General features: G+C 34.2%; 1 protein-coding gene across 1 annotated transcript; it reads left to right on the top strand.

The window, feature by feature from the left end:
* The first annotated feature begins 9,267 nt into the window (after positions 1-9,267).
* LOC143530653 (THO complex subunit 2-like) lies at positions 9,268-26,255 on the top strand. The gene is made up of 31 exons (XM_077026132.1): positions 9,268-9,569; positions 9,646-9,768; positions 9,954-9,995; positions 11,259-11,318; positions 11,417-11,479; positions 11,684-11,764; positions 12,669-12,740; positions 12,813-12,860; positions 12,969-13,037; positions 13,150-13,283; positions 13,431-13,506; positions 13,641-13,834; positions 13,927-14,007; positions 14,163-14,361; positions 14,473-14,700; positions 14,792-14,872; positions 14,943-15,062; positions 15,154-15,213; positions 15,292-15,419; positions 17,555-17,651; positions 17,718-17,846; positions 17,954-18,057; positions 18,159-18,339; positions 18,475-18,635; positions 18,706-19,312; positions 20,154-20,258; positions 20,822-20,977; positions 21,063-21,143; positions 22,571-23,743; positions 25,579-25,880; positions 25,997-26,255. Exons 1-31 carry the CDS (start codon positions 9,462-9,464, stop codon positions 26,064-26,066), a joined length of 5,133 nt encoding a protein of 1,710 aa, XP_076882247.1. The 5' UTR covers positions 9,268-9,461; the 3' UTR covers positions 26,067-26,255.
* Positions 26,256-26,544: the final 289 nt, after the last annotated feature.

The following is a 26,544-nucleotide window of genomic DNA, read 5'->3' as shown; positions in this document are numbered from 1 at the left end:
TAGCACCTTGCTCACACCACCCCAATTTCCTCACTATAAATTACATCTATTAACTTTTTTTTTCACTACATTTCACCCACTTTCATTTGCTTTCCTTCTGTAAAGCCACGATCCCGGTGCCTTACTTTAGCGTCGGATTTACTCATAAACACAATTCTTACAAATCAGAGTTAATTAAAACTTTTCGCGGAAACGTTAACTTCAATTATTCATTACAAAACATTACAAACTTATCTTTAGATCTTAACATAAAGCATCGTGTTATAACATCATTCCTTTATCATTAGATGCCAGCCATTCAATCCATGCCATGTGTCGTCCTCGTGCTAGCTCTTTAGACCTGCTTACCTGCGTGCATACTAAAAGTCAGCTATGTTGAGTGAGTTCTAGTAATCAAGCAACTTACCATACAACCATTACATGCAATCACATACGTGTCCAAAGACACATAGTCCACTATCTGACATGTTCACCTTACCGCTTAACCACTTAACTGTCCTGTACGTCTTAGCCACTTGTTTTACGGAAGCACATAGAGGCTTACCATCCCACGCACTCACGTTATGCCACTTAGTAACGAAGGCACGTATAGGCTTACCCTACCACGCACTCATGTCATGCCACTTTAATAACGAAGGCGCGTATAGGCTTACCCTACCACGTACTATCGTCATGCCACTAACACCCTTACTAGATCCTTGCCACTTCTATCACACTCTGCCTCTGCTTATCTACAACACACTTTCTATCGTTACATCATTTACATAATAACCAAGTTACATAATAACATTTACGCAAACTAATAACCACTTAGGGATCATTCCCATTGGCGGGGCGTGCAATATCCGAAGATCGTTCACGCACCGACCAACATTCATTCATAACATAATACTTACTATCACATCAATCATTATAGCATACGCTTACCACTTAAGGTAAGTGTATTCACACTTCACATCGAGTATGCACACAGCCCCGAAAACATAACAAGGAAATGGGGCAAGAAACTCACCTGAGATCGGTTACGTTCACCGTTGATGATTATTCCCTTCTTGAGCTGTGCATGACTAACTTTATAACAATTACACGTGTCAATTAACTATCACTACCCATATCGTGTTTCTAGTCTACTTATAACCCTCAACAAACGGGGGTCCGGGGGCAGCGCCCCTGGCAGCAGGGTTCTAGGGGCGGCAGCCCCTAGCAGGGTCCAAGGGGCAGAGCCCCTGGCTGGGGTCGAGCTAATTCGTTAGACTTTTAAATTATTATCTAATTCGTCATCTCAATTGCTGTAACGAATTAAGTCTAATTCGTTAACAGATCACAGTCTAATTCGTTATCTGCTTCGTTGTCCTGATTCGTTAGCTTAATTCGTTATCTTTCATGATCCAGTTCGTTAACTGATTCGTTACTCTGGTTCGTTATTCCGATTCGTTATCTGAACATGACTTGATTCGTTATCTAAACATAACGAATTGGGTGAGCTGATTCGTTATCTGGACCTAACGTGTCACACCCCGACCAAAGGCGGCGGAACATGCCGGGGTGCAACGATTGCTCATAAGCGCATGACACTATTTAAAGCAACAATATTTAACAAAATCATTTCATTTCACAACATCGAAAATGTCACATAATCAAATATTCATAAGTCAAATACAACAAAATATAACAAAATATAGCAAATCAAATATTGTTCATTTTTGCTAATATCCTAACGATATTTGTGACGTTTTCTTTACCGAACTCCAAAATCAACCTAGATGCAAACCTGTAATATTTCATAAAATAAAGTTTATCAACACAAAGGTTGGTGAGCAATTCATAAGTTTAAACACTAGATATATAGTATGAAAAGCCACAAATCTAGTATACAAAACCATAAATAAAAGCAACAACTTGGATAAATTGACAATCGCTAATAGAATTATGTTAGCGCCACCTAGCTACAAGGGATTGCCAAGTAGTCTAGGATTTAATAGAATATCGTTAATTGCACTATGTTAACGACACCTTGCTACAAGGGGATGCCAAGTAGTCTAGGATTTAAAGATTCCACCAACCGAAAGCGATAAACACATAGGCATATAAGCATAGAACACCAAATCGAGCAATTATTCAAGTAAAGTATACAACAACGTTTGTGGTTTAAGACTCAAGTATAAAGCATTTGATTTGAATAAGTATGAAATGTCACCCCAAAACAAAAGATAGAAAACGGGGTATGAAGTTACTCACGTTCAAGTACAAAACTTGATCGGTAAAAGATGAATAGCCGGATGGATGAAGTTTAACGAGCAAGGCCTAAATGACAATAAAATCTTGGATTTAGAATGGTTATCTTGAAGATCTTTAAATAAAATAATTGTTGCAAAAAGTAAACAATTAAAGTTCAAGGTTTAAAATGTAACTATTTAAGAATTTATAATAACAATCCTTTAAAAATGTAAGTTTGCTCAAAACCGGGTTAAAGTATCTAACCTTAATATTTACTTAACCAATGTTAAGTAATAAGGTGGGAAAAATGCTAAAATGCAAATTCCTTAGGGACAAAGATACTAAAACGGGTTTTTTAACGAGTGTTCGGGTTGTCGGTTCGGGTCTTGACAAATGGTCAAACCCAAAGTCAACTTTCCAAAATATTAATTATTATGAGATAACTCATTAAAACATAATAACACTTAACCAAGTATGAAGATCTATTGTTTTAGAACTAACAACGTACGTTAAGCGAGTGTTCGGTTTTGTTGGTCCAACTATGTTATGAGACCAAGTTGGATCCAACATTTCCAAGTACTTAAGAAAATGATTAAAATCAGTTTGTAAACTATTTTTAAAGAAATATACAAATCTTGATAGCTAAAAACACACTTGTGTGTCTTAAGCGAGTAAAATCGGATCGATTCAGTTTCCATCTCACAAGTTCATAGATGGATTCTACATACCCATATATCATAGATCTTGTATAAAAATGTACAAATGAAAATGTTTTAAGTTCTACAGCTAAAAAGGTCAACAACAAGTCTTTTTAACAAAAGTTCGGTTTGGTTCGGTTTCCATCTCTCACAATGAGTTCATAGACGGATTCCACATACCCAAGACTTGTAAGTGTGACTAACAAACTAAAATGAGCAGAAGTTAGGCATAAACGATATGTATAATAAGTTATGTGTGTGTATGTATATATCAAGAACACGAAGTCCTCCATGAAGCCTTGCCTTATGACATTCGAAACTTAAACAACCAGAGTAGGTAAGGTAACAAATAAAGGAAACAAGGGGTGTGTATTATATATATATATATATATATATATATGTTGTACCACCATATTCAAGAGTTAGTAATGTTAGAAGAACAAGTTAGAATTAAAGAGAAAACTCAGTTTGACTTTTAGAGGTCAAACATTCAAGAACACAAAGAAAATGACCTTTAAATATTTGAATTTGAGAGAGAATTTGGAGTTGTAGCAGAGATTAATGGATGGAAAGGGTGGTGTATATATAGGGTAAGTTGAAATGGTCAAGCATAAATGGTCTTGCATGAAAATGGGGTGTTTTGGTCACATGTATGCATAAAAATAACAAAAAAAAACGTGCAGCTGTAGACCTGCCTTCGCGCCCCGCGACCACCCCGTCGCTCCCCGCGAAGGGGTTATTTCCTGATTTTTAAAAAATGCCAATTTTGGTCCCGTAGTTCGTTTTAAGTGATTTTTAAGCGTTTTAAAGACCAAATTGAATGTTTTCAAGACCCAACAGGTGTAAAACAATATCGTAACATAAAATTCATCATTTTGATTATTTCCAAAGTGTCGGTTTACAAAACGGGTCGGTTTACATAATAAAAGTTTACAAAACGAATACTATTCGGACCCGAAATTGACAAATGTCACATAACGAATGGGTGAACTAATTCGTTATCTTGCCATAACGAATTGGTGAACTGATTCACTATCTTGCCAGAACAAATTGGCTAATTAATTCGTTACTTTACCTTAACGAATCACATTAGTCTTATCCAGACTTTGACCCTGAGGTCATAGTCAAAATCGATATGAACATAGAATAGTCAACTCGTACCAGATCTGCAATAAACCTTCGTTTCTTAACGAAACAACACGATTTAGGTGTCTATGAGCTCGTCTATACAGCGCCTACAAACCCCAACCCTTTATTCATCAAAATATCGGTTTTAAAGGGTGCGATTGTTAATACATATATACGGCTTCCCTTATACACAATTAACCTATCAAATGTTAATCAGTTTCAGTAAGTTTAGCTTCGTTGGATTCGTTTTTACCATACTAAAACAGATCTATGATTTCTAGACTAAATCCGAACTTAAACGAACAAGTTCTCTATATAAACGTACCTTAAACGAGTAGGTTTACGAACACGGTCTAGCCTTGATGTTGTTTTGATTTGTCGATCTAGCACCAACGGGTTCGGGTTTCCACCTTCAGATCTTAGCTCGGGTTTTTGGATGGTGTTCGTGTGTGTTTTTCAAGGTGTAGGCTATGGTGTAGAGATGGATAATAATGGAAAGGATTAGGGTTTAAGGGGTATTTATACTCTCTTAAGCCCATGGACCTAAGTCCCATCTTTCCTTTTTGGTCCATATTAACTCCATCTAATTAGCCTACTTAAACCATATTTATTATTTTATTACATCTCTACTAACTCAAGCAAACTTTTCCATCATAAATAAATAATATTTTACTATCATTTTTCTAGAAATTTCGAGATGTTACACCTTCTTAACTTATTTTCTTTCCTAGTTATACCCTATGGTGTCACCTAACGATAGATTCAACTACTCAGAAGATATTTATCCAAAATCGTGGTGTATAAGATGCGTAAGACAAGGTGATGAAGAATATGATCACGCAGTTAGTATGAAAAATGACTTGTACGCTGATAGACCATGGTACTTTACTTTGAAGATCCACCACTATGGTCATTTTACAACTTTGACTAGAAGGATATACGCCGCCGGCGCCATAAATTATGTGGACTTCCTACATATTCAAAACTTCAAAGTCTTTGATATGAATTTAGTAATGCTAAACTTTGGGTATCAAAATACCAACAATATGTGGTTCTACTTTAAAACACTGACTGGTGATCCGAATATAGGTTTACTTCCAATTAGTACTGTAGAAGACATTGCACGTGTAACATCATACATTGGTGTTCAAGGGGTCCATGAAATTAGCTTGTACATGGTGCGAGAAGAATTAACAACGGCTACCGGAACAAATCGAATAACGACTTATAGAAGGCCAGTGCCTCGAGACGCTCCCGTTGTTCGAAGGTTGTTTAATTAGAATACGTTAAAAGTTCATCTTTAATTATGTTATAAATTTAATGATGTAATGTTTATCCTTAATTATGTTTATTTATATTAATGTTTGTGTTTTCTAGCGTATCGTAAATTTAAAAAAATGAGAACAAACTCAAAATCTAAAAGTTTATGTTTTTTATAACTAGTATTTTTATAAAAACTAATTAAAAATAAATAATTAATATTCAGTTGTGTAAAAGTAAGCTATAAACGAACTTAGAATGTTGTAGTGTATTCCAGATGTCCAATGAGACGAGAAATAATTGTTTTCTCACTTAGTCATAAGAAATATCTGATAATTATTTTTTAAAAGGGTTGCAACATAAATGTTTTTTATAGTGAGAATTTATACTGTTTAATAATTTAAGTCGTATAGCCAATAGTGCTCGTATTTGCGTTTGAAAAAAAAACAATTTTATCTATTACAAATAAATGCTACTAATGTCGGTAGAAAAAAATTTTAAAATTTATTTCGTATAGCCCATACAACTCCTATAGTCAGTGTTGGAAAACATGGTTAAAGGACAAAAGGTTGTCATCTCGTATTGGCCATACACATCGTATGGCTTCCACTCGTATAAAAAATTTTAAATTGTCTCATATAGCTCATATAACTCGTATAGGCCTCCACTCGCATAGGCCTTCTCGTATTAACTAGTCAACAGATATTGACAAAAAACTACCATCTATACGAGTAGTGTGAGTTATACAACTCGTATACAACAAAATAGGTGTTTGAATAGGGAAGACCTTTAAGTAATTGTGTCAATAATAAAAACTTATTTTCAAATTGTTTATTATAGTGTTGTTAATAAACTTAAATTGAAATTTTATAAATTTTAGAATTTTCTTGGTATTGAAAGTGAATTTCTATTATGTTTTAATGATTTTTCATGAAAATGTTACTTGTTTATTGAAATTTCAAAACTTTACTTTATAAAAATATGAAAACCATGTTTTGTCGTAATCTACCTATACTAATAAAGTAAAATAACTGTAGGCGCATATCGGTTTTTGGTTAATCCTCACAATTTTTCCTCCAAAACTAATATATGTCATAGATTAATAATTATTCACTTTCCATTTACACACCATTTATATTATATATAATATGATCAAATTATTCACTTTTCTTTAACTCTATCTTATATCTATACACTTTTATAAAAATAAATATTTACATATTATACTACTATACATTGTTAGAATATATTTTACAACATACTTTGTGAAATCCAAAAATCAACAACAAACCGTGTTTGTTAAATATTGAAAAGAACATAATTTTAAATGTTATTATTAACATATTATACTATGTATATATACACTTTTATAAAAATGAATATTTACATATTATATTACTATACATTTTTATAATATATTTCACAACATACTTTGTGAAATACAAAAATCAACAACACACGGTGTTTGCTAAATATTGAAAAGAATATAATTTTAAATGTTATTATTAGCATATTATACTATGTATATTGTTGTAGATCGTAAATAAAACTCTAATATGCTTTTAATTTACAAAGTAATTTTTTTAATCATTAAATTATAAATATATGCTTAAAAGTTGATCCATTTTTTAAAATAATTCCATTTATCTATTGGTTCTTTTGTACATTGTCATAAAAATATAAATTATAAATATATGATGTAAATCTATCTATTTATTTTTCGGTTAATTTAGTAACATGTACATATGTGTGTTAAATTGTAAGGATAGTAATCACTTTCAAATATAATGAAGTTTATCATATTTAGTTTCTTTGGTTTATTTTATCAAGGATTGTTTCGAGTTTTTTATGGAACTTAAATTTGATTGTTACGGGTTAAAAGTTTGTAAATATATTGTTTGGTACAAAGTAACTACATTCGGCTCAAATTTGTTACGGGCGAAAAATGTGTAATCTGAATATTTTTAAAACTTGAGAATGCAAATAGATTTATCGTAAAACTTGTTACGGGTTCAAAGTTTTGACTTGAAAATGTAAAACAAATGAAAGTTAGAATTTTAAATGTGATTGGGTTTCGAATTTATTTTTAATGACATTTTCGGAAATAGTCAAAAGATTCGGGATTTTGCACATTGAGTATTTTTCCATGACTATTAAAACTTAAGAAAAAAAAAACACTTCCGACATGCAACCTACAGGCTTATCAATGTTTCTAACTTTTATCAAATTAGACACATTTGTGTCAACATTAACTTTTCCTTGAATAGTTATCAGAATGTTGTATGTGAAACATGTCGTACAAAATTATGCTTAAGTGAAACAAAACATTCACAAAACTGAACGGGTTAACATATTATTTCTTTTGTCAGAGCATTCCCAACAACATCTTCATATTTATCTCTATAATTACACTAAAAACGCTACATTTTCTTTCTCCTTTCAATTAAATAATAATACTTTATACTTTTATCATTATCTTTTCTCTCTACTTCACTCATAATCACTTTCAAAAAACATTAAAAAATTATAAAGAGTGAACAGTGCTTCTTCAAATTTACTTATCATCCAAAGTTTCTCTATATCCTCCACTCACAACCATTCATAACTCCTCTATAAAATATAGAAAACATACTCACATATTATTTGGAGGACCTGTTGGGAATGCTCTTAATTGGCAAAGTCGAGAAGCCTCTCAAACTTATCAAAATCTTTTTTATGGTGTAGCTCAATACTATTATTATATGAGAAGTATTCTTCGAAATTGGTTCATAACTAAATTTCTTTTAATTATACATATATGAGACAATTTTCAATAGATGAAGTGTTCTTGGATAAGTTTTCCACGTGCATTATTTTTTTGTTAAGTTCATTTTTTTCTGGGAAAAAATCATTTTGTAATATAAATAAAATCAATTTATGTATAATGATACAAGTATAGATGTAATACATTTTTCTATATACATTATGTATTACTTTATTTATAACTTAATTATTTAGATCATCTCGTGTGTTACACTAGCTCTAAAGCTAGTATAAGTAATTTTCATATATAGATGCTTTTATAAAGACTTTTAGATGTATTTGATAAATTTTAAAGAAAATTACAACCTTTTTACTTTTGAATTAGCAAAGTTATGGAATGAGTCCTTTATCAATATGAATAATGAAAACATGTAAACGAATTGAACGAACACGAACAAGGGCATGTTCGTGTTCGTTCATTTAACTTTGAACAAACACGAACACTTAAACGAACAAATACTTATGCTCATGTTCGTTTATTTAAAAAATGAACATTTATGTTCGTTTGTTTAAAATTTAAACGAATAAAACTGAACAAAGATAAATGAATATATACGAACACAAATGAACATAAATGAAAACACTTAAATGAACAAAAATTAACAAATATAAAACTTTAAGTACATGACTCATCCAAATAATATTTAATTATTTTTTATTAATACATAAACAAGCATAAATAAACATACAGAAACAAACATAAATAAACGAACGTTCATAAACATAAATGAACGAACTAAACATGTGTTTATGTTCGTTTGTTTAAAATTTAAACGAATAAAACTGAACAAAGATAAATGCACATATATGAACACAAACAAACATAAATGAACGTAAATAAAAACACTTAAATGAACACAAATTAACACATATAAAACTTTAAGTACATGACTCATCCAAATAATATTTAATTATTTTTTATTAATACATAAACAAGCATAAATAAACAGACAGAAACAAACATAAATAAACGAACTTTCATAAACATAAATGAACGAACAAAGCATGTGTTCATGTTCGTTCGTTTAATTAAATGAACACAAACTTTTTGTTCACGTATGTTCGTTTATTAAATAAACACACATACCATTCCCTAACTTCTTGCCGAACGATTCACGAGCTAAATTATTATTATTATTATTATTATTATTATTATTATTATGTACAAGACCGACCAAAAAGAGAGAGGGGAAATAGCAAGCCAAGTTGAAAACCCTCAAATTCTTTCTTCGTCTTCGTCTTCTATATAGCCCTAGGCCTCCATAATATTAATAATAATAATAATAATAATAATACATACATACATGCCAATACCAATAGCAATTTGAAGAGAGAAAACCTAGGGTTTGCAATTGAATGATGATGGCGTTGGCGTGTAAATACATCACTGACGACGGAAGCACCTTTAAACCACCGTCTCCGGCGTCGCTTCTCCGATATCTCTACGAACTTTGCTGGAACATAGTAAGTATTATTATTATTATTATTGTAGTACTAGTTAGTTACTTACTTACTTATGTATGTTTATTATTATTATTAGGTTAGAGGAGAGCTTCCGATTCAGAAGTGTAAATCAGCATTGGAGTTGTTGCTTGATAATGATAATAGAGAAGAAGATGTGTCTTCATATTTAGCTGATATTGTTTCTCAAATGGCTCACGATGTCAGTATTTTCACTCTCTCTCTTTTTATTTACATTCAATAACTGCTTTTAGGTCTTCTCTTTATTATTATTATTATTATTATTATTATTATTATTATTATTATTATTATTATATGTTTTCTTACAAGCCATTGCTCGTTGCTTAATTGTGAATACTTCGTGTTACCATTGGACCTTTTTTGCAGCTTACAATGCCTGGAGAATATCGTGCACGTCTCATTAAATTGGTCAGTATTCATCTAACTTCATATATTTTGTTGTCGCGTTAATATGCATGGTTATCTTTCACATTATGGACATAAGCTAAGCATGTTAAAGTCATAGCGATGCACAGATGTATGTGCTCAGTATTGTTAAGACATATTTTTATGTATAAGTCTATGTTCAACTGTTCAAACATAGACATTATAAATATATGCGCTCGGTATTGTTAGATACATATATATATACATATATATATATATACATATGTTAAAGGCATGCATGCTTTGATGATCTTAGCACTAGAACAAAGTGATTGAAGTGTTTTGAGATAGTATTGCATTGGTTGAATAATAGGTAAGTTGGGAAGAAAAATTCAAGAATCTGAGGGACTGTTTAGTTGGTGAATACTTGCCCTGTTTTCTAGGAACAATATTTTAGACGAGTATTTTTCGAGAAGAGAATCCACTTTTTTATTTTGTTACTAGGATTTAGATAAACAAGTTACTTTTGTAAACTTCTACTATTTTCCTTTATAGGCATATTTAAATAAGTTTTTTTTTGGCAAAGCTTAATTATGACTTTAAAATTGTCAATGAACACTTCCGCTCTTCTAATTACTTCCAACAGACTAATGCATGCTTTTTGTTGAACATGAGCATTGTAATGGCCCAAAATCAAACAAAAAGAAAAAGAAAACGCAGATGTGATTTCTTTTGTTATTATGTAAACCAAACCGAAAAAGAGACTTGTAAACATTACATGGACATGAGACATTTAAAAAGACCCACATGACCCAAATCGATTATGATTTTAATCCTTACGCAATAGATAAACCAAAGTAGACCGTAAGCATCTTGACCCACTTAGATACATAAACCAAATAAAAAATAATTATCCACTAACCGAATAATTAGAGTATAAAACTAAGTTAAAGAGTTAAAACACTCTTAACCCAAATCGGTCTCAAACGCAGCCTTTCACAGCAAGCTTCCTTTTGTACCAACTTGTTTCATATGTAAACAGACTAGATTTTTTCAACATATAGTAATCAATATACGTAGATATTTTCAACATATAGTAATCAATATACATTAAATGAATTTAGAAAGTAATCATGACTTCATGGTAGTAGATTACTAGACACTGTTAATTCTCACCATCACATGATTTATGAGTTTTTATCAGCTCCTGTTCATTTTCATTTTTTTGTAGTGTCCATGGCATTGTTGCTTGAGTAATCTCTTCCAGTGCAATGCCATTACTTATGTTTTTTTTTGTTTACTTAGGCAAAGTGGATGGTGGAACATTCTGTGGTTCCTTTGAGACTCTTCCATGAACGTTGTGAGGTAATTTAATTCTTATACTGATAGAAATTGCTATAAAGTACATTGATACTTAAATTAGTAAATATTGTTGGAGACTAAGGTTAAACCACCTGATTCAGGAAGAATTTCTATGGGATTCAGAGATGATTAAGATAAAAGCTGCTGATTTGAAGTCAAAAGAGGTAGGCTTGAACCTGTACACGTATCTGGAGTTTTTTGTTATTGCGTCTTACATATTTTATAATCAGTTGTAGCTGCTACTTCTGTACTTGAACTTTCTATAAATAACTCCTGCCAATAGCTGGGTTCGAAAAACTTATTAATGCTGATTTGTATTGGATTAAATTACATCTGATCTTGGAATGTTTATGTGCTTTTGTTTACAGGTTAGGGTTAACACTCGTCTTCTTTATCAACAAACCAAGTTCAACCTTCTTCGGGAAGAGAGTGAAGGCTATGCCAAGCTGGTATCATTCTACCTCCTGTTTAAAATTTTTGATTGCTTTTTATCTCTTGTTCTAAAACGTTATTATTGTCTTTATTAAATGATTGTTAAGCTAAGCAGTTAATGCGGAAAATATCGGATATCGGTAGAGGACCGATATTTGAGATATCAGTTATCGTGGTGAGATATTGGTGGGATATCGGTAATTTTATAATCATGCAGAGTTTATATATATAGCACTTTAACACTAATAATTCAATATATTATCCTTCTATTAACAAATTATCCTTTTGCAACTTGCAAAATACTAACAATTGTAGCAAGTAGGAACTAATTAAGACTCAAAACACCAACATTAAGTGCCAAAAGTTGAAAATTAAGACTTAAAACACTGATATCGGGAATATTAGTGATATATTGGTGAAATATCGCCGATATTATCGGTACCTATATTCTGACCAATATTTTGACCAATATTTCACATGAGGACCGATAACCGAGATACCACTGAGATTGACTGCATAGTTGTTAAGCATCCAAAAGGGCATGTTTTTTCTCTGTTGAAATCTGCATTTTCAATCTGTGATCAGTGAAAGTTGAGGATTGTACATGTTGGGGCTGAAAGTCCGCTTAACTTTTTGGATGTTAAAGATGAGTATTCAGAATCCGTTATTTATCTCTCTTACACATAACATTAAGCAAAAAGTTCTTCAACTATCTACTTTGACTGTTACATTTTAGGTTTTCTTGTCTTGTTGTGACTTTTATCAGTCAAAAAGTGTGCTGTTTAATTGTTAAGTTATGTTATAACTTGGCCTAGTTTACAGTTATGTAGAAAGAAGCAAAATGGTTGAAAACCATATAACTCTGTATGCTTTATTGAAAAGTTTAAACATTGCAAGTCACTGTTTTGCTTATTTTTTTAGGTTACCCTTCTCTGTCAAGGCTCAGAAGTTTGCTCTCCAAATGCATCAGCAGCAACAGTTGGCATAATTAAGGTTTGAACATGAATTTTATTACTGAAATACATTTTCCTTTCCTACTTGTCCCACACCTGTTATTTTTTGCAGTCATTAATTGGACACTTCAATTTGGATCCAAATCGTGTTTTTGACATTGTAAGTCTCCCTTCTTTCTGTTTTTGATCAGTATGCTGTATGCTTATAGTTTTATATGAAAATACAGTTAAGGCATGAGTATTCATTGATTTGTATTGAGTATTACAGGTATTAGAGTGTTTTGAACTTCAGCCTGATAACAGTGTCTTCTTGAACCTGATTCCTATCTTCCCCAAGGTGTGTTTCTTTCTGTTTTGTTAAATATGAATGCCAGAGTTAATATTCAAAGTGTTTTTTGTCAAAATAAATAAAAAAGAATTTACTAATCTCTCTTGGATGTTTCTTGCAGTCTAACGCTTCACAAATTCTTGGTTTCAAGTTTCAATATTATCAGCGTATGGAAGTAAATAATACCGTACCTTTTGGACTTTATCAGCTTACTGCGCTACTGGTTAAGAAAGAATTTTTAGATCTTGATAGCATGTGAGTATTATGAACACATTCATCCAATTTGTGTATTGCTTTTGATAACTTTTGTTCTCATATTTTTAGAATATTTTATTTGAGTTACTTGGACCACTTGAGCTTATTGACTAAATTGCTGCAATATTTTTCTTTTTTGTGATTCAGATATGCACATCTACTTCCCAATGACGATGAAGCCTTTGATCATTATAATGTTTTTTCTGCAAAACGACTTGATGAGGTAAAGGGAGTTGTACAATTTGTCCCATTTCTCTAATTTTTTGCTGCCAAATGTTGGAGCATTCACATACACTAATGTTTACATCTTTATAATTATAATACTTTACTTTTTTAATATTCTGTTCTTATATGCAGGCTAATAAGATTGGCAAAATAAACCTGGCTGCTATTGGAAAGGATCTTATGGATGATGAAAAACAAGGAGACGTGACAGTAGATCTTTTTGCTGCTTTAGACATGGAATTTGAAGCAGTTACAGAGCGTTCTTCAGAGCTTGAAAACAGTCAAACTTTGGGCTTGCTTATAGGCTTTCTTTTTGTGGATGATTGGTAAGTTCACTTTTGTAATGTATTAATCTTGTATAATATTTGATTCTGTTAGTGTAAACCAAATTGTTTTAAATTGTATTTTTGGTTTACAGGTATCATGCAAATATACTATTTCGCCGTCTCTCCCCTGTCAATCCGGTTGAGCATACTCGGATTTGTGAAGGCTTGTTTAGGTACATATAAAGTAGTTGAATTAAACCCCAGATGGTATTTGATACATACCCAGCTCGATATGGGTGGGTCAAGAGGCTAAATCAAATGGGTCAATGTATTGTTTCTATCAGTATTGTTTTTACAAGTTTTAATATTTAATAATATCAATTTACAGGCTCATTGAGAAAACAATATCTCCTGCTTATGAACTTGTTCGTCAGCCACAACTTCGACCGACAGAAGGAGGCTCTGATTACATGGAAACAGATACTAACTTAACTAAAAGATCATTTATTGATCTCCCCAAAGAATTATTTGAGATGCTTAGTTCTGTTGGACCCTATCTTCACCGTGATACATTGCTACTTCAGAAGGTGAACGATTTTATTATTTGTATTTTCAAGCTATGTTAATATTCTTCATTGTGACCGTGATAATATATATATATACATATATATTATATATATTTTATTTGTTATGATTAGGTATGCAGAGTGCTGAGAGGTTATTACCTTTCTGCCCTCAAATGTGTCGTTTCTGGGGATGATATTAATCTGAGTGAAAACCGAACTCCCCGGCTCCATCTAAAGGAGGCTAGGTTAAACCTTGAGGAAGCACTTGGTGCATGTCTACTTCCTTCACTACAGTTAATACCAGCAAATCCAGCTGTTGGACAAGAGATTTGGGCTGTGCTGAGTCTACTTCCATACGAGGTTCGCTTTGTGATTGATTTTATCATATTATCAAGAACTCTTAAACTCTGCATTTGATGGGATGAATGAGTTAATGACTCTCATGTGATAGGCAAGGTATCGTTTATATGGAGAATGGGAAAAGGATGACGAGTGCAACCCCATGGTTCTATCTGCAAAGCAGACAGCAAAGGTTATATATTAGACTCAGTTTTTTTTTTGGATTATTGTGGAATTATTTTCATTGTATATTTTTCTTGCAGTTGGACACCAGAAGGATCTTGAAACGACTTGCAAAGGAAAACTTAAAGCAGCTTGGAAGGATGGTTGCAAAATTAGCTCATGCAAATCCCATGACTGTGCTTCGAACCATTGTCCACCAGGTATGGTCCACAATACCCATCTTGTCATTGTTCTTGAAGAATCTTTTTCTCTGTGTTCTATAACTTTTATCTTTATAACTTAAATTTACAGATAGAGGCGTACAGGGATATGATTGCTCCAGTCGTAGATGCATTCAAATATTTAACACAGGTGTGTATTTGACTTTTTGCTTGTTTTATTTATTTGAATCTTTTCACTCTGTTGTAATCTTTTTGGGTTTCTCTGCAGCTTGAGTATGATATATTGGAATATGTTGTGATTGAACGTCTTGTACAAGGTGGTCGTGAAAAGCTAAAAGATGACGGTCTTAACTTATCAGACTGGCTTCAATCTCTGGCATCATTTTGGGGTCATCTGTATGTAATCTTCTCTCCCTTTTTTGCTGCCCTTTTTATTATAAAATCTACCCTTGGATAGTTTGATCTTTATGTGCTACCGGCCAACATTCATAATCTCGTATCGTTCCTGTGGAATATTCGAACTTTTTTGTAGGGTATCCTATTATTTAGATTATAAGCTAAGTCTTGAGTGTAAAGGTACCTGTGGAGTTGTGGTAGTATTACCAAGTGTGACACCTGCCTTTTGATATGTTTGTTTTGCTTAGGTTTTTATCGTTGTGATTTTTTTTACTGTTGGTCCTTCAGTACTGGTGTGACATTTTTACCAATATATAGTGTCGTTGTGTTTAGAGTTCATGGCAATATTTACCGACTGGATCGTGGATTGTCAGCAGCATGGTTAAAGCTATGAACAATTCAGATTTTCTCGAGCTTTCTTGGTTTAAGAAGTCCCATAATTAGCGTGCCTCTGGGGCAGGCTCCTGGAAGATGAAACTTTAAGTGAAAAATCTGGGTGCAGCCTATTCATTATGATGTCTGTTGGGAGACTAAAACCCTAATCCTTCTGGTGTCCTTTGTTCTTTTTCTCTATTTCAAAAGTACGAACTCTCTTGTTGGTGTTGGGTAGAAGCAAGATCAATGATTGGATTTTTTCTTGTTAAAAAGATGGAAGTTTTTTCGATATGAACGGGGATTCTTTTTATGGGTCTGGTAATTTCTTTCCCATAGTTGGGGTCACTAAGTTCAAGATTTGTAGCTCATGGTAGTACTAGAAAGCAATTATGTCAAGACAACATACTAGTATAGGCGGGCCGTATATCTGTTTGAAGAAGGGACTTTTGGTGGCAAGATAGGTGAAGCCCTTTTGTTGGCATGGACTCCTTGTCCTTTCTGACTCATTTTGTATTATGGGCTTCAAATCTTGCATTAGAATAATATTCTATATGGAAACACTTGGGGTTTGACTTGTATGCTAATTGGTCAATGTGTGGCAACTGAAGACAGCTGGTCGCTAGTTAGGGTCCTTACCTGTTTTTGGATCTTGACTTGGTGGGTGTTAGTTGATTCTTCATTTTTCTCTTATTGGTTGGAGCTGACACAAATTTCAATCGAAACCCCCCCACGACGGGCCTTACGTGCTCTACTTTTACTATTAAGATGGAGTTTCACCATGGTGGTTTTTTTAGTTAGTTCATTCTGGAGTGTGGTTTGTGGAAAGCCTTGCAGAGTGAGTCATGCCGAACACATGGCAATGCATGAATTGTTTTCCCAAAAAGACATGCAGAGTGTGAATGCTAAAGTTTTTTTTAGCTTCATCTACCAAAGCTACTGACAATCGATTATGCACTTTCGTACACTGAAATGGAAATATTGTGAGATTCTTGGCGTTTATGTGTATTCTTGTATGTCATACATTGAATGCATGGTGGTATTGATCCTCCTGGTTCTACTGTCACGAGGCTTCTATATTGCTGCTAAAAGAAAGTGGTGAAGTTGTCTATTTTTTTCATAAGTAGATTGCCATATTTGCATCAACTTGTAAAGTATTATCACTATGCTTTTAATACATTACCATGTAACAATGTGAAATCAATTTTTTGATTGCAAATTTATAAATGTATAATTTATTTTTTTTGGTTGCCTATACTCATTTTTTTCGTGAACACATAAACTCAACACAATTTTTTTCATTAACACATAAACTTAACACATAGTTTGCATCTGGGCTGTGTTTTTTCAAAGGTACCGATTTGTGAGTTTGCTAGTTTGAGTATCAGAGCGTTCAAGTTTCTGATAGATTGGTAGAAAATGGGTTGAAATTTATGAAATGGTCAAATCATATCTTTTTCAGAAAATTGGAAGTGATCATAGTAGCTCTTTAAGAGCAACTGCATTCACACTTTAACCATTAATAATAACACTTTGGTGTCAGAAGTTCTCTCTCTTCCTATTTCCGTGTCTTCAACTTTCATGTGTGGCTGTATTATTTATGTTGTGCCAGCCATTACTGCAACATTGTTTTGAGTTTTGAAATTTTGGTCTTTGGGATATGACAATAGTGATATGTGACAGCATACATTTAGGTTTTAGTTTTTTGTCTTAGATGCTCTGATTATGCCATGATTCACAAACTACTAAATGCTTCTTTGCAGGTGTAAGAAGTATCCATCAATGGAACTCAGGGGACTATTCCAGTATCTAGTAAATCAGCTCAAAAAAGGGAGTGGGATTGAGCTTGTTCTCCTGCAGGTACAACCAGATCTAAAACTACACTTTCCTAACACATTTGACCAAATGTTGTTTATCTTTTTGCAGGAACTTATTCAGCAAATGGCTAATGTTCAGTACACAGAAAACATGACTGAAGAGCAGTTGGATGCTATGGCAGGAAGTGAGACTCTACGTTATCAGGCTACTTCTTTTGGTGCAACCCGCAACAATAAGGTTTATTATTTTCTTAGTCACATGATGTTGGAACGTTAACACCTGAATTTTGATTTTTTTCTATAATGTGTTTATTTTCGGAATTTTAAGAACTAGTTTTTCTGCAGGCTTTAATGAAATCCACCAACAGGCTCCGCGATTCATTGCTTCCTAAAGATGAGCCCAAGTTGGCAATTCCACTTTTGCTACTTATAGCTCAGCATCGTTCTGTGTGAGTACTAGTTTTACTCGTTTGACCTGAATTGATCTCTGGCTTTTAGTAAGGACGTGTTATTTGGTCAATAAGTAATCATATCTGCTATTTCTGCTCAGGGTTGTGATTGAGGCTGATTCTCCTCACATAAAGATGGTATGTGAACAGCTGGATAGATGTCACGGATCGCTTCTGCAATATGTGGAGTTTTTATGTGGTGCAATGACACCAGTAAACTCATATGCTCAATTGATTCCAGATCTTCATGATCTCATACACTTATATCACCTTGAACCAGAGGTTCCATTCTCTCTCTCCCTCCCTCCCTCCCTCTCTTTCAATATATGCGTATACACACACAGAGTTATAATTTGTATCAATGTTTTAGTTAGCCAATGCCTAACAGCTCCTTTTTAAAATATATACGTTTTTTAGGCTGCATTCTTAATATATCGACCCGTGATGAGGCTCTTCAGATGTCAGACCACATCTGACGTTCTTTGGCCATTAGATTGTGATGAGAGTTCAAGTAGTTCAGCGTCAGGGAAAGATGGTGAACTTATACTCGATGTTGGTCTTCCTCACAAACCCATAATGTAATACTCTGATATTGTTTCTAAGTCTTTTTTTTGTACTATTTGGGTTAATATAACTTTTTTCTGGCAGGTGGTCTGATCTTCTTGATACAGTTAGAACAGTGCTGCCATCAAAAGCTTGGAACAGTCTCTCTCCCGATTTATATGCCACTTTTTGGGGGCTAACATTATATGATCTTTATGTACCTAGAAACCGTTATGAGTCTGAGATAGCCAAACAGCATGCCGCTCTTAAAGCTTTGGAAGAACTTTCTGATAATTCCAATTCAGCAATCACTAAACGAAAGAAAGATAAAGAAAAAATACAAGAATCTTTAGATAAGTTAACTAGTGAACTGCAGAAACATGAAGAAAATGTGGCATCTGTTCGTAGACGTTTGGCCCGTGAGAAAGATACATGGTTGAGTTCCTGCCCTGATACATTGAAGATTAACATGGAGTTTCTTCAACGATGTATATTTCCTAGATGTACATTCAGCATGCCTGATGCGGTTTATTGTGCAATGTTTGTTAACACTCTTCATTCACTGGGCACACCGTTTTTCAACACGGTCAATCATATTGATGTTCTTATATGTAAAACGTTACAACCGATGATATGCTGTTGCACTGAGTATGAGGTGGGCCGCCTTGGTAGATTTCTTTTTGAGACCCTCAAGACTGCTTATTATTGGAAGGTAATTACAAAATATGTGTGTAGGTCCTATGGGTAACATGTAAACGGTTTCTGGTTGGGCAGACTTGTAAACATTTTCATCTAGTGTGTAAAGCACAATACAGACTCTCGAAACTGTTTATTATTGGTGAGTGCATAAAGCTGTGGGTGGTGGCGTTGATAGCCGAAAGACAAGGGCACATGCTTGCGGTACGCCCTGCTTGCGGTGCGCGCATATAATGTATATATGTGTGAACCCTCGGGTGGGCAAAAGTAAAATTGCACTAATTTTGACGTTATTTTACTAATCTCGTGAAAATAACGTTAAAAGTGGCGGAAGGTTAATCAGGCATCATGTGGTGGCGTTGATAGCCGAAAGACAAGGGCACATGCACCGATCAGCCGGTGTCCCGATGATTGAGTGCTATGTGCCTTATGTCCAAGGCTTGATGCAAAACTACTATCGAGCCGGGGGTCTCACCGGAAGCAGCCTCTCTATCCCTATGGGATAGAGGTAAGGTTGTCTACATCTTACCCTCCTCAGACCCTACCATAGCATTGCTATTGGTGGGATATACTGAGTACGATGATGATGATGATGATGATGATGATAAAGCTGTGGGTGGGTGGTGGGGTGTGTCTGACCTTGCGGACCCTTCTTTTTGTCTTTTTTGTTTTTAAACTTCTTAATGTGTAAGGTACTTTTGAAAGGTTTTAAACTATATAATCCGTTCGGCCCATATTCGTTTTTTAGTTAGATCATTAGCTTAACTTGTTTGACCTGTTATAGATAAGAGAAAACCAAACTGACCTATTTATAGATAAATACTTAACTGCCTCTATGGTTTCACCCTTTTGTGCAGAGTGATGAATCTATATATGAACGTGAATGCGGTAACATGCCTGGATTCGCTGTCTATTACAGATACCCAAATAGTCAGCGTGTCACGTATAGCCAATTCATCAAGGTGAGCTGGCAATCAAGAGATTTTATTAGATTAGTGAACACGTGTGCTATATATTGTGACGCCCTGCTTGCGGTGCGCGCATATAATGTATATATGTGTGAACCCTCAGGTGGGCAAAAGTAAAATTGCACTAATTTTGACATTATTTTACTAATCTCATGAAAATAACGTTAAAAGTGGCGGAAGGTTAATCAGGCATCATGTGGTGGCGTTGATAGCCGAAGACAAGGGCACATGCACCAATCAGCCGGTGTCCCGATGATTGAGTGCTATGTGCCTTATGTCCAAGGCTTGATGCAAAACTACTATCGAGCCGGGGGTCTCACCGGAAGCAGTCTCTATATCCCTATGGGATAGAGGTAAGGCTGTCTACATCTTACCCTCCTCAGACCCTACCATAGCATTGTTACTGGTGGGATATACTGAGTACGATGATGATGATGATGATGATGTGTGCTATATATTGTTTTCTGTGTATGCTCGTTGATGTTAAATTTTATATACTTAATGATCAAATTTTCCCGGTGCTTATGATCTCTAATGTATCCGTTTACTGCTTGCAGGTGCACTGGAAGTGGAGTCAAAGAATCACAAGATTATTGATCCAGTGCTTGGAATCTACAGAATACATGGAAATCCGAAACGCTCTTATTTTGCTTACAAAAGTCTCAAATGTTTTTCCTGTTACTAGAAAAAGCGGGATCAACCTTGAGAAAAGGGTAAATTTGGTCATATTGTTGCATCTCTGGTTCTTCTACTCAAATTGGTTGATACTGGACTTTAATTTTCTATTCTCTGTTTTAGGTTGCTAAACTTAAGAGTGATGAAAGAGAAGATCTAAAGGTGTTGGCTACTGGTGTTGCTGCAGCATTGGCTGCTCGAAAGGTGATGATGCTAAATGAGTTTATTTGCCTTTGTTAAGTGTAGGGGTGGCAATATACCCTTTTTTTTTAAATGGGTCGATTCTATTGTGTTCTATCTTAAAATGGTCAAAACTAAATATCTCAAAATGGTCAAAATATATATAGAAAGCGAAAACAAGTTAAAAGTGACCCGAAATCTATTTCTATCGCATACATTTATATCTTTCAATTATTAGGATTCATATATAGTAATAATATTTGTCATAATCATAATTAATGTAATATTTCTACTCCACTATATATATATATATATATAGGATGAGTTTCATTACAGAACTCTAAAATTATATAAGAACTTTAAGGAACTTGTAATAACTAACTTATTATACAACCCTATATATATATATATAGGGAGAGGATCATGAGAGAACTCCATTTTATAGAGAGAACTAGAGAACTAATAATGAAGTATTTTTAATTTATTTAAAAAAATATTTTTAAATTTGTTTTTCTTTCATCCTTCTTATATGTTGTTATTCTTGACCACAAAAATAAAAATAAAAAAATAAATAAAAAAAATATTAACGTTGTAATGCATATAAGCAATACATCGACTTTTTTTATAACGCATATGTGCAATAGTGTGCAGTTTGATATTTGAAATAGTGTTGAATAGCATATATATAGTTGTTTGTATTGTATATTTTCAATAGTGTTATATTATATACAAAAATAAAAAAAAATCGATATAGTGCATATGTGCATTAGTGTTGTATTACATATATGCAATAATGTGTTTTGCATACATTTATTAGTGTCGTATTTGCATATATTCAATAGTGTGTATTAGATAATGTATTTTGTGTTGTATTATATGCAATAAAACACTATTTTATATATACAATACACATACGCATTACATCGACTGTTTTTTTTTATTTTTATTTTTTTAGGAACAATATCATCTTATTAGGAGGAAAGAAAAAAAAATCACAAAATAATTTTTAAAAATAGTTAAAAATAATTCTTTACTAGTTCTCTCTTTAAGAGGAGTTCTCTCTAGATCCCACCCCTATATCTATATATATATATATGGGGGAAAGTTAACGTACAAATGAAATTAATGTGGTAATTGTGAGAATCAAGTAGAGTAATTATGTAATTACTCTATGATGTAATTACATAATTACTCTACTTGTATGTATAAATACTCTACTTAATTTTCACGATTAGCACGTTAATTTCATTAGTATTTGATCCAAACCATATATATATGTATGTATGTATGTATGTATGTATATTGTGTATATATATTGTATATACACAGTATTTTCAAAACGATTTGTACAACTTTTTTTTATTCATGAAGCAAACTATCAAGATTGATTTAAAAAATATTATTGAGATTCATATAGTAATAAATACTGATGTACTTTCATTATGATACAGCCTTCATGGGTCACTGAAGAAGAATTTGGGATGGGCTATCTTGATTTGAAGCCTGCACCGTCATCAGTAGCTTCAAAATCTGCTTATGTCAATCCACCAACAACCACTAACATTTCTCAAAGCGATGCTGCAAATGGAAAAACTGCTTCAGTTCAACATCATGATGCCAACACATCAAGAACAAAACCTTCAGAAACCAAACATGAAAAAGGAAAAGGCAGTTCACTAAATAACGGTTCAGATGCTTCCTTAATATCTGGACCTCCCAGATCATCTGAAACCCAAAAGCAGATTGACGATTCTGAGAATCCCGCAAAAGGTGTGAAAAGATCAGTTCTTACTGCATCTGTACCAAAGCAACCAAAGCAAGATCTTGTAAAAACCGAAGCTAAACCTAAACCTGGTGGGCCCGAGCCGGTTCATGAATCTTCTGCAAAAGGATCCTCTAGATCATCACCAGCAAAAGATGAGTCAGCAGAACCCACGGATGGTCAAAGACGGGCCTCATCTCGGCCCACTCATTCTCCAAGGCCAGAAAACTCTTACGCCTCAAAAAACATCGATAAACCGACAAAGAGAACGAGCCCGGTTGAAGACCAGGACCGGTTTATCAAGAGGCGAAAAGGGGAACACGATTCTAGGGACATCGATCCCGATGCTCGGTTTTCAGATCGAGAGAGGCTCGAGGACGAGCCAATAAAAAATAACGATAAGCAACCGAAAGTTGAAAGATACGATCGCGAATACCGAGAAAGATATCATGGAAATGATATGATGGAAAAGTCAAGAGACCGGTCAATGGAGAGATACAGCAGAGAGAGGTCGGTTGATCGGGATTCTGATAAAGGAAGTAAAGACGACAGAAACAAGGGGCGGTACAATGATAACCTTGCTGACAAGGATGACCGGTTTCGTGGTCAAAGTTTACCGCCGCCACCGCCCCTGCCACCACATGTTGTCCCTCAATCGTTAAATGCTAACAGAAGAGACGAGGACTCTGATAGAAGATTTGGAACAACCAGACATTCACAGAGGTTGTCTCCCAGACATGATGACAGAGAACGCAGGCGTTCTGAGGAAAACATGATTCTTGCTCAAGAAGATGCAAAGCGAAGACGCGAAGAAGAAATCCGAGACAGGAAACGAGAAGACCGAGAAGCATTTTCAAACAAGGTATATTTATTTTCCAACTTCTAGATTGGGGTGAAAACGACCCGAGCTCGACTAGGCTTGAGCCTGTCTCGTTTAACTTACAGCAAGCTTAGATTGTTTCAAGCTCTGTTTCTAAAGCTTAAGCTCAGCTTGGTTACTATATATTTATCTATATTTGTAATTATTTTCATATATTTATTAACTATAACTTTTATGTATAACAAAATATATATTATATAGTTATTTTTATTATAATCTTATTCATAATAATCAATTATTATACAAAGACAGAATTACAAATTTTGTCCTTTAAAAAAAGCCAAATTACGGTTCATGTCCTTTTTTTAGTTTCTTTGCAGGCGGTGTCCTTTAAACATTTTTTTCCTACACGTTATGTCCTTTACGCTAACTGGGTTAGAAAAACTCAGTTAAATACCCTCACGTGAGGCGCATGTGAGGGTATTTTGGTCTTTCCAACGAAGTGGTTAAAATATATTTAATATATATTTAAGAATTAATATTTATAAAATAAACTCTCTCTCCAATCCATCTCCATCTCATCTCAAATTCATCATCACCACTCTCCCGGCCACCGCCACCACCTGCAAGGCTGCAAGTCTGCAACACCCAACATCACCACCGCTTATCCCCACCAACAAGTGTCACCATCTCTGTGACCACCATTAGATCCGACCACCGCTTATCCCGACCACCCTGCAACACCAAACTGCTTAGAACCCACAAACCCAGATCCAACTCGCCGGAGAACCCATAAACCCAGATTCCGGTCAAACTCGCCGGAGAAGACACAAACCCAGATCCATCTTCCAGATCCAACTCGCCGGAGAACCCACAAACCCAGATCCATCTTCACCGGACAAAATCCGACGCCGAATCTAGCACCACCATCCCTAACCGTCACATCAAGCACCACCCCTCCGATTTGCTTCTAAACTAAGAACATCAGAAGTTCCATTGAACCTTCGCTACCTGCTGATTCTTCTTCAACCTCCGATTCACTGATTTCCCCAATTTTAAGCAAGCAAAAAAAAAACAGAACCTAATTCTCCGACGATCCACGGATCTGGGTTTGTGGGTTCGTAGCCTGCTTGGATCTGGGTTTGTGGGTTCTTCTTCGGCGTTATCTTCTCCGGCGATTGGTGGTCGATTATTATTATTATTATTATTATTGTTCTTCTGGTCATCTGTTAATTATTATTACTGTTGTGATTATTATTATTATTATTATTATTATTATTATTATTATTATTATTATTATTATTATTATTATTATTATTATTATTATTATTGTTGTTGTCTGGTATGTGAAGAAGAGAAGGGTGAAGAGAGTGGTGTGTGTGTGTGTGTGCTTGTGAATTTATTGTTATTATTATTATTATGAGAATATAAATTTGTTTTGAAAAGACCAATATGCCCTCACATGCGTCTCACGTGAGGGTGTTTAACTGAGTTTTTCTAACCCAGTTAGCGTAAAGGACATAACGTGTAGGAAAAAAATGTTTAAAGGACACCGCCTGCAAAGAAACTAAAAAAAGGACACGAACCGTAATTTGGCTTTTTTAAAGGACAAAATTTGTAATTCTGTCTTATACAAATTTATTAAATCATTCTTATTAAAATAATGGGCTCGATAAGTGAAGCTCGGGCTTTTTTAATAGACAAGCTAATTTTTAGGCTCTGGCTCAAGCTTGTTTAAGCGCGGCCCGATTTAAGTTTTTAGCGAACTGGTTTCCAGTGGCCCACGAGCGGCTTGGGTCGTTTGAACCCCTACTTCTAGATCTTGTATTATTATTTAGAACTGTTTCTTTTATTAATTTGATTGTTTATATAATTAGATGGATGAGAGAGAAAGAGACGTGGAGAGAGAGAAAGCTAATGCAATGAAGGAGGAGTTAGATGTGAATGCATCAAAAAGGCGAAAACTGAAGAGAGAGCAACATTTATCCGAGCCAGGTGAATACTCACCCGTGGCTTCTGCTCCGACCCCTCCGCTTCATATTAGCATGACATCATCATATGATGTCACAAGAGACCGAGGAGACCGTAAAGGACCCGTTCCGCGTGGTTATATGGAAGAACCGCCCCGTATTCATGTGAAAGATGTTCCCACCAAGATGGCCCGTCGCGACTCTGACCCGTATCCTTGGATGTTAAATATAATAATGTTTTTATTAATTAATATTTTGTTTGAATTGCAGTTGGTGAAATGGCAAATATGTAATTTATGGTGTATCCTTAACTCACGTATCTTAGAATGTATGACAGAGAATGGGAAGACGAAAAACGACAGAGGGTTGAACCAAAGAGGAGGCACCGCAAATGATACTCGTAACATCATCATATGTTTGTTGATTGTTTGTCTTTGTGTTATGGATTTTATTTTGACTTTTTGACTGTAGAAAGTCAAAATAAGTGGTCAGCTAGGGGTTTTCGATACCTAATATGTATGCTTATAATTTATCTGAAGTTTTGAGTGGTAGACAATTTTAATACGAACCCATTAGATTTTGTAGTATCTGGTTTGGCCCTTTGTTTCGAGACGAGTCAGACACTGGGTATAGGATTATAACATATTAATCATGATTTTATACAAAGTAGTTACTTTGAAGTGAAATTCAAGCAGTATTACTAAGCTTAATATGTTGCCAGTTTTTTTTTTTTTTTTGAAGGATTTAATTTAAATATAACAGTGTCAAATTGGTTTGACCGAGGCAACCCAGGTCTTCCATGTGAAACCTAGCTGGTGATGGTCATGGCCATATTTTGTCGGCCTAACACTCGCTCTTCTGCTTAATCGAACC

The sequence above is a fragment of the Bidens hawaiensis genome, unplaced genomic scaffold (assembly GCF_021521415.1).
Source record: "Bidens hawaiensis isolate Kalapana, Puna unplaced genomic scaffold, B.hawaiensis_p1.1 tig00008968_1, whole genome shotgun sequence".
Lineage (NCBI taxonomy): Eukaryota > Viridiplantae > Streptophyta > Magnoliopsida > Asterales > Asteraceae > Bidens > Bidens hawaiensis.
The sequence above is the reverse complement of the archived record's forward strand: the minus strand, read 5'-3'. Positions and strand labels throughout refer to the sequence as shown.

Bases quoted from the DNA above. Each gene is read 5' to 3' on its own strand.
- LOC143530653 (XM_077026132.1), top strand. From the start codon at position 9,462: ATGATGATGGCGTTGGCGTGTAAATACATCACTGACGACGGAAGCACC. The intron at 13,835-13,926 runs GTAAGTTCACTT...TTTGGTTTACAG, and splicing joins TTTCTTTTTGTGGATGATTG to GTATCATGCAAATATACTAT. The intron at 18,058-18,158 runs GTGAGTACTAGT...ATTTCTGCTCAG, and splicing joins ATAGCTCAGCATCGTTCTGT to GGTTGTGATTGAGGCTGATT.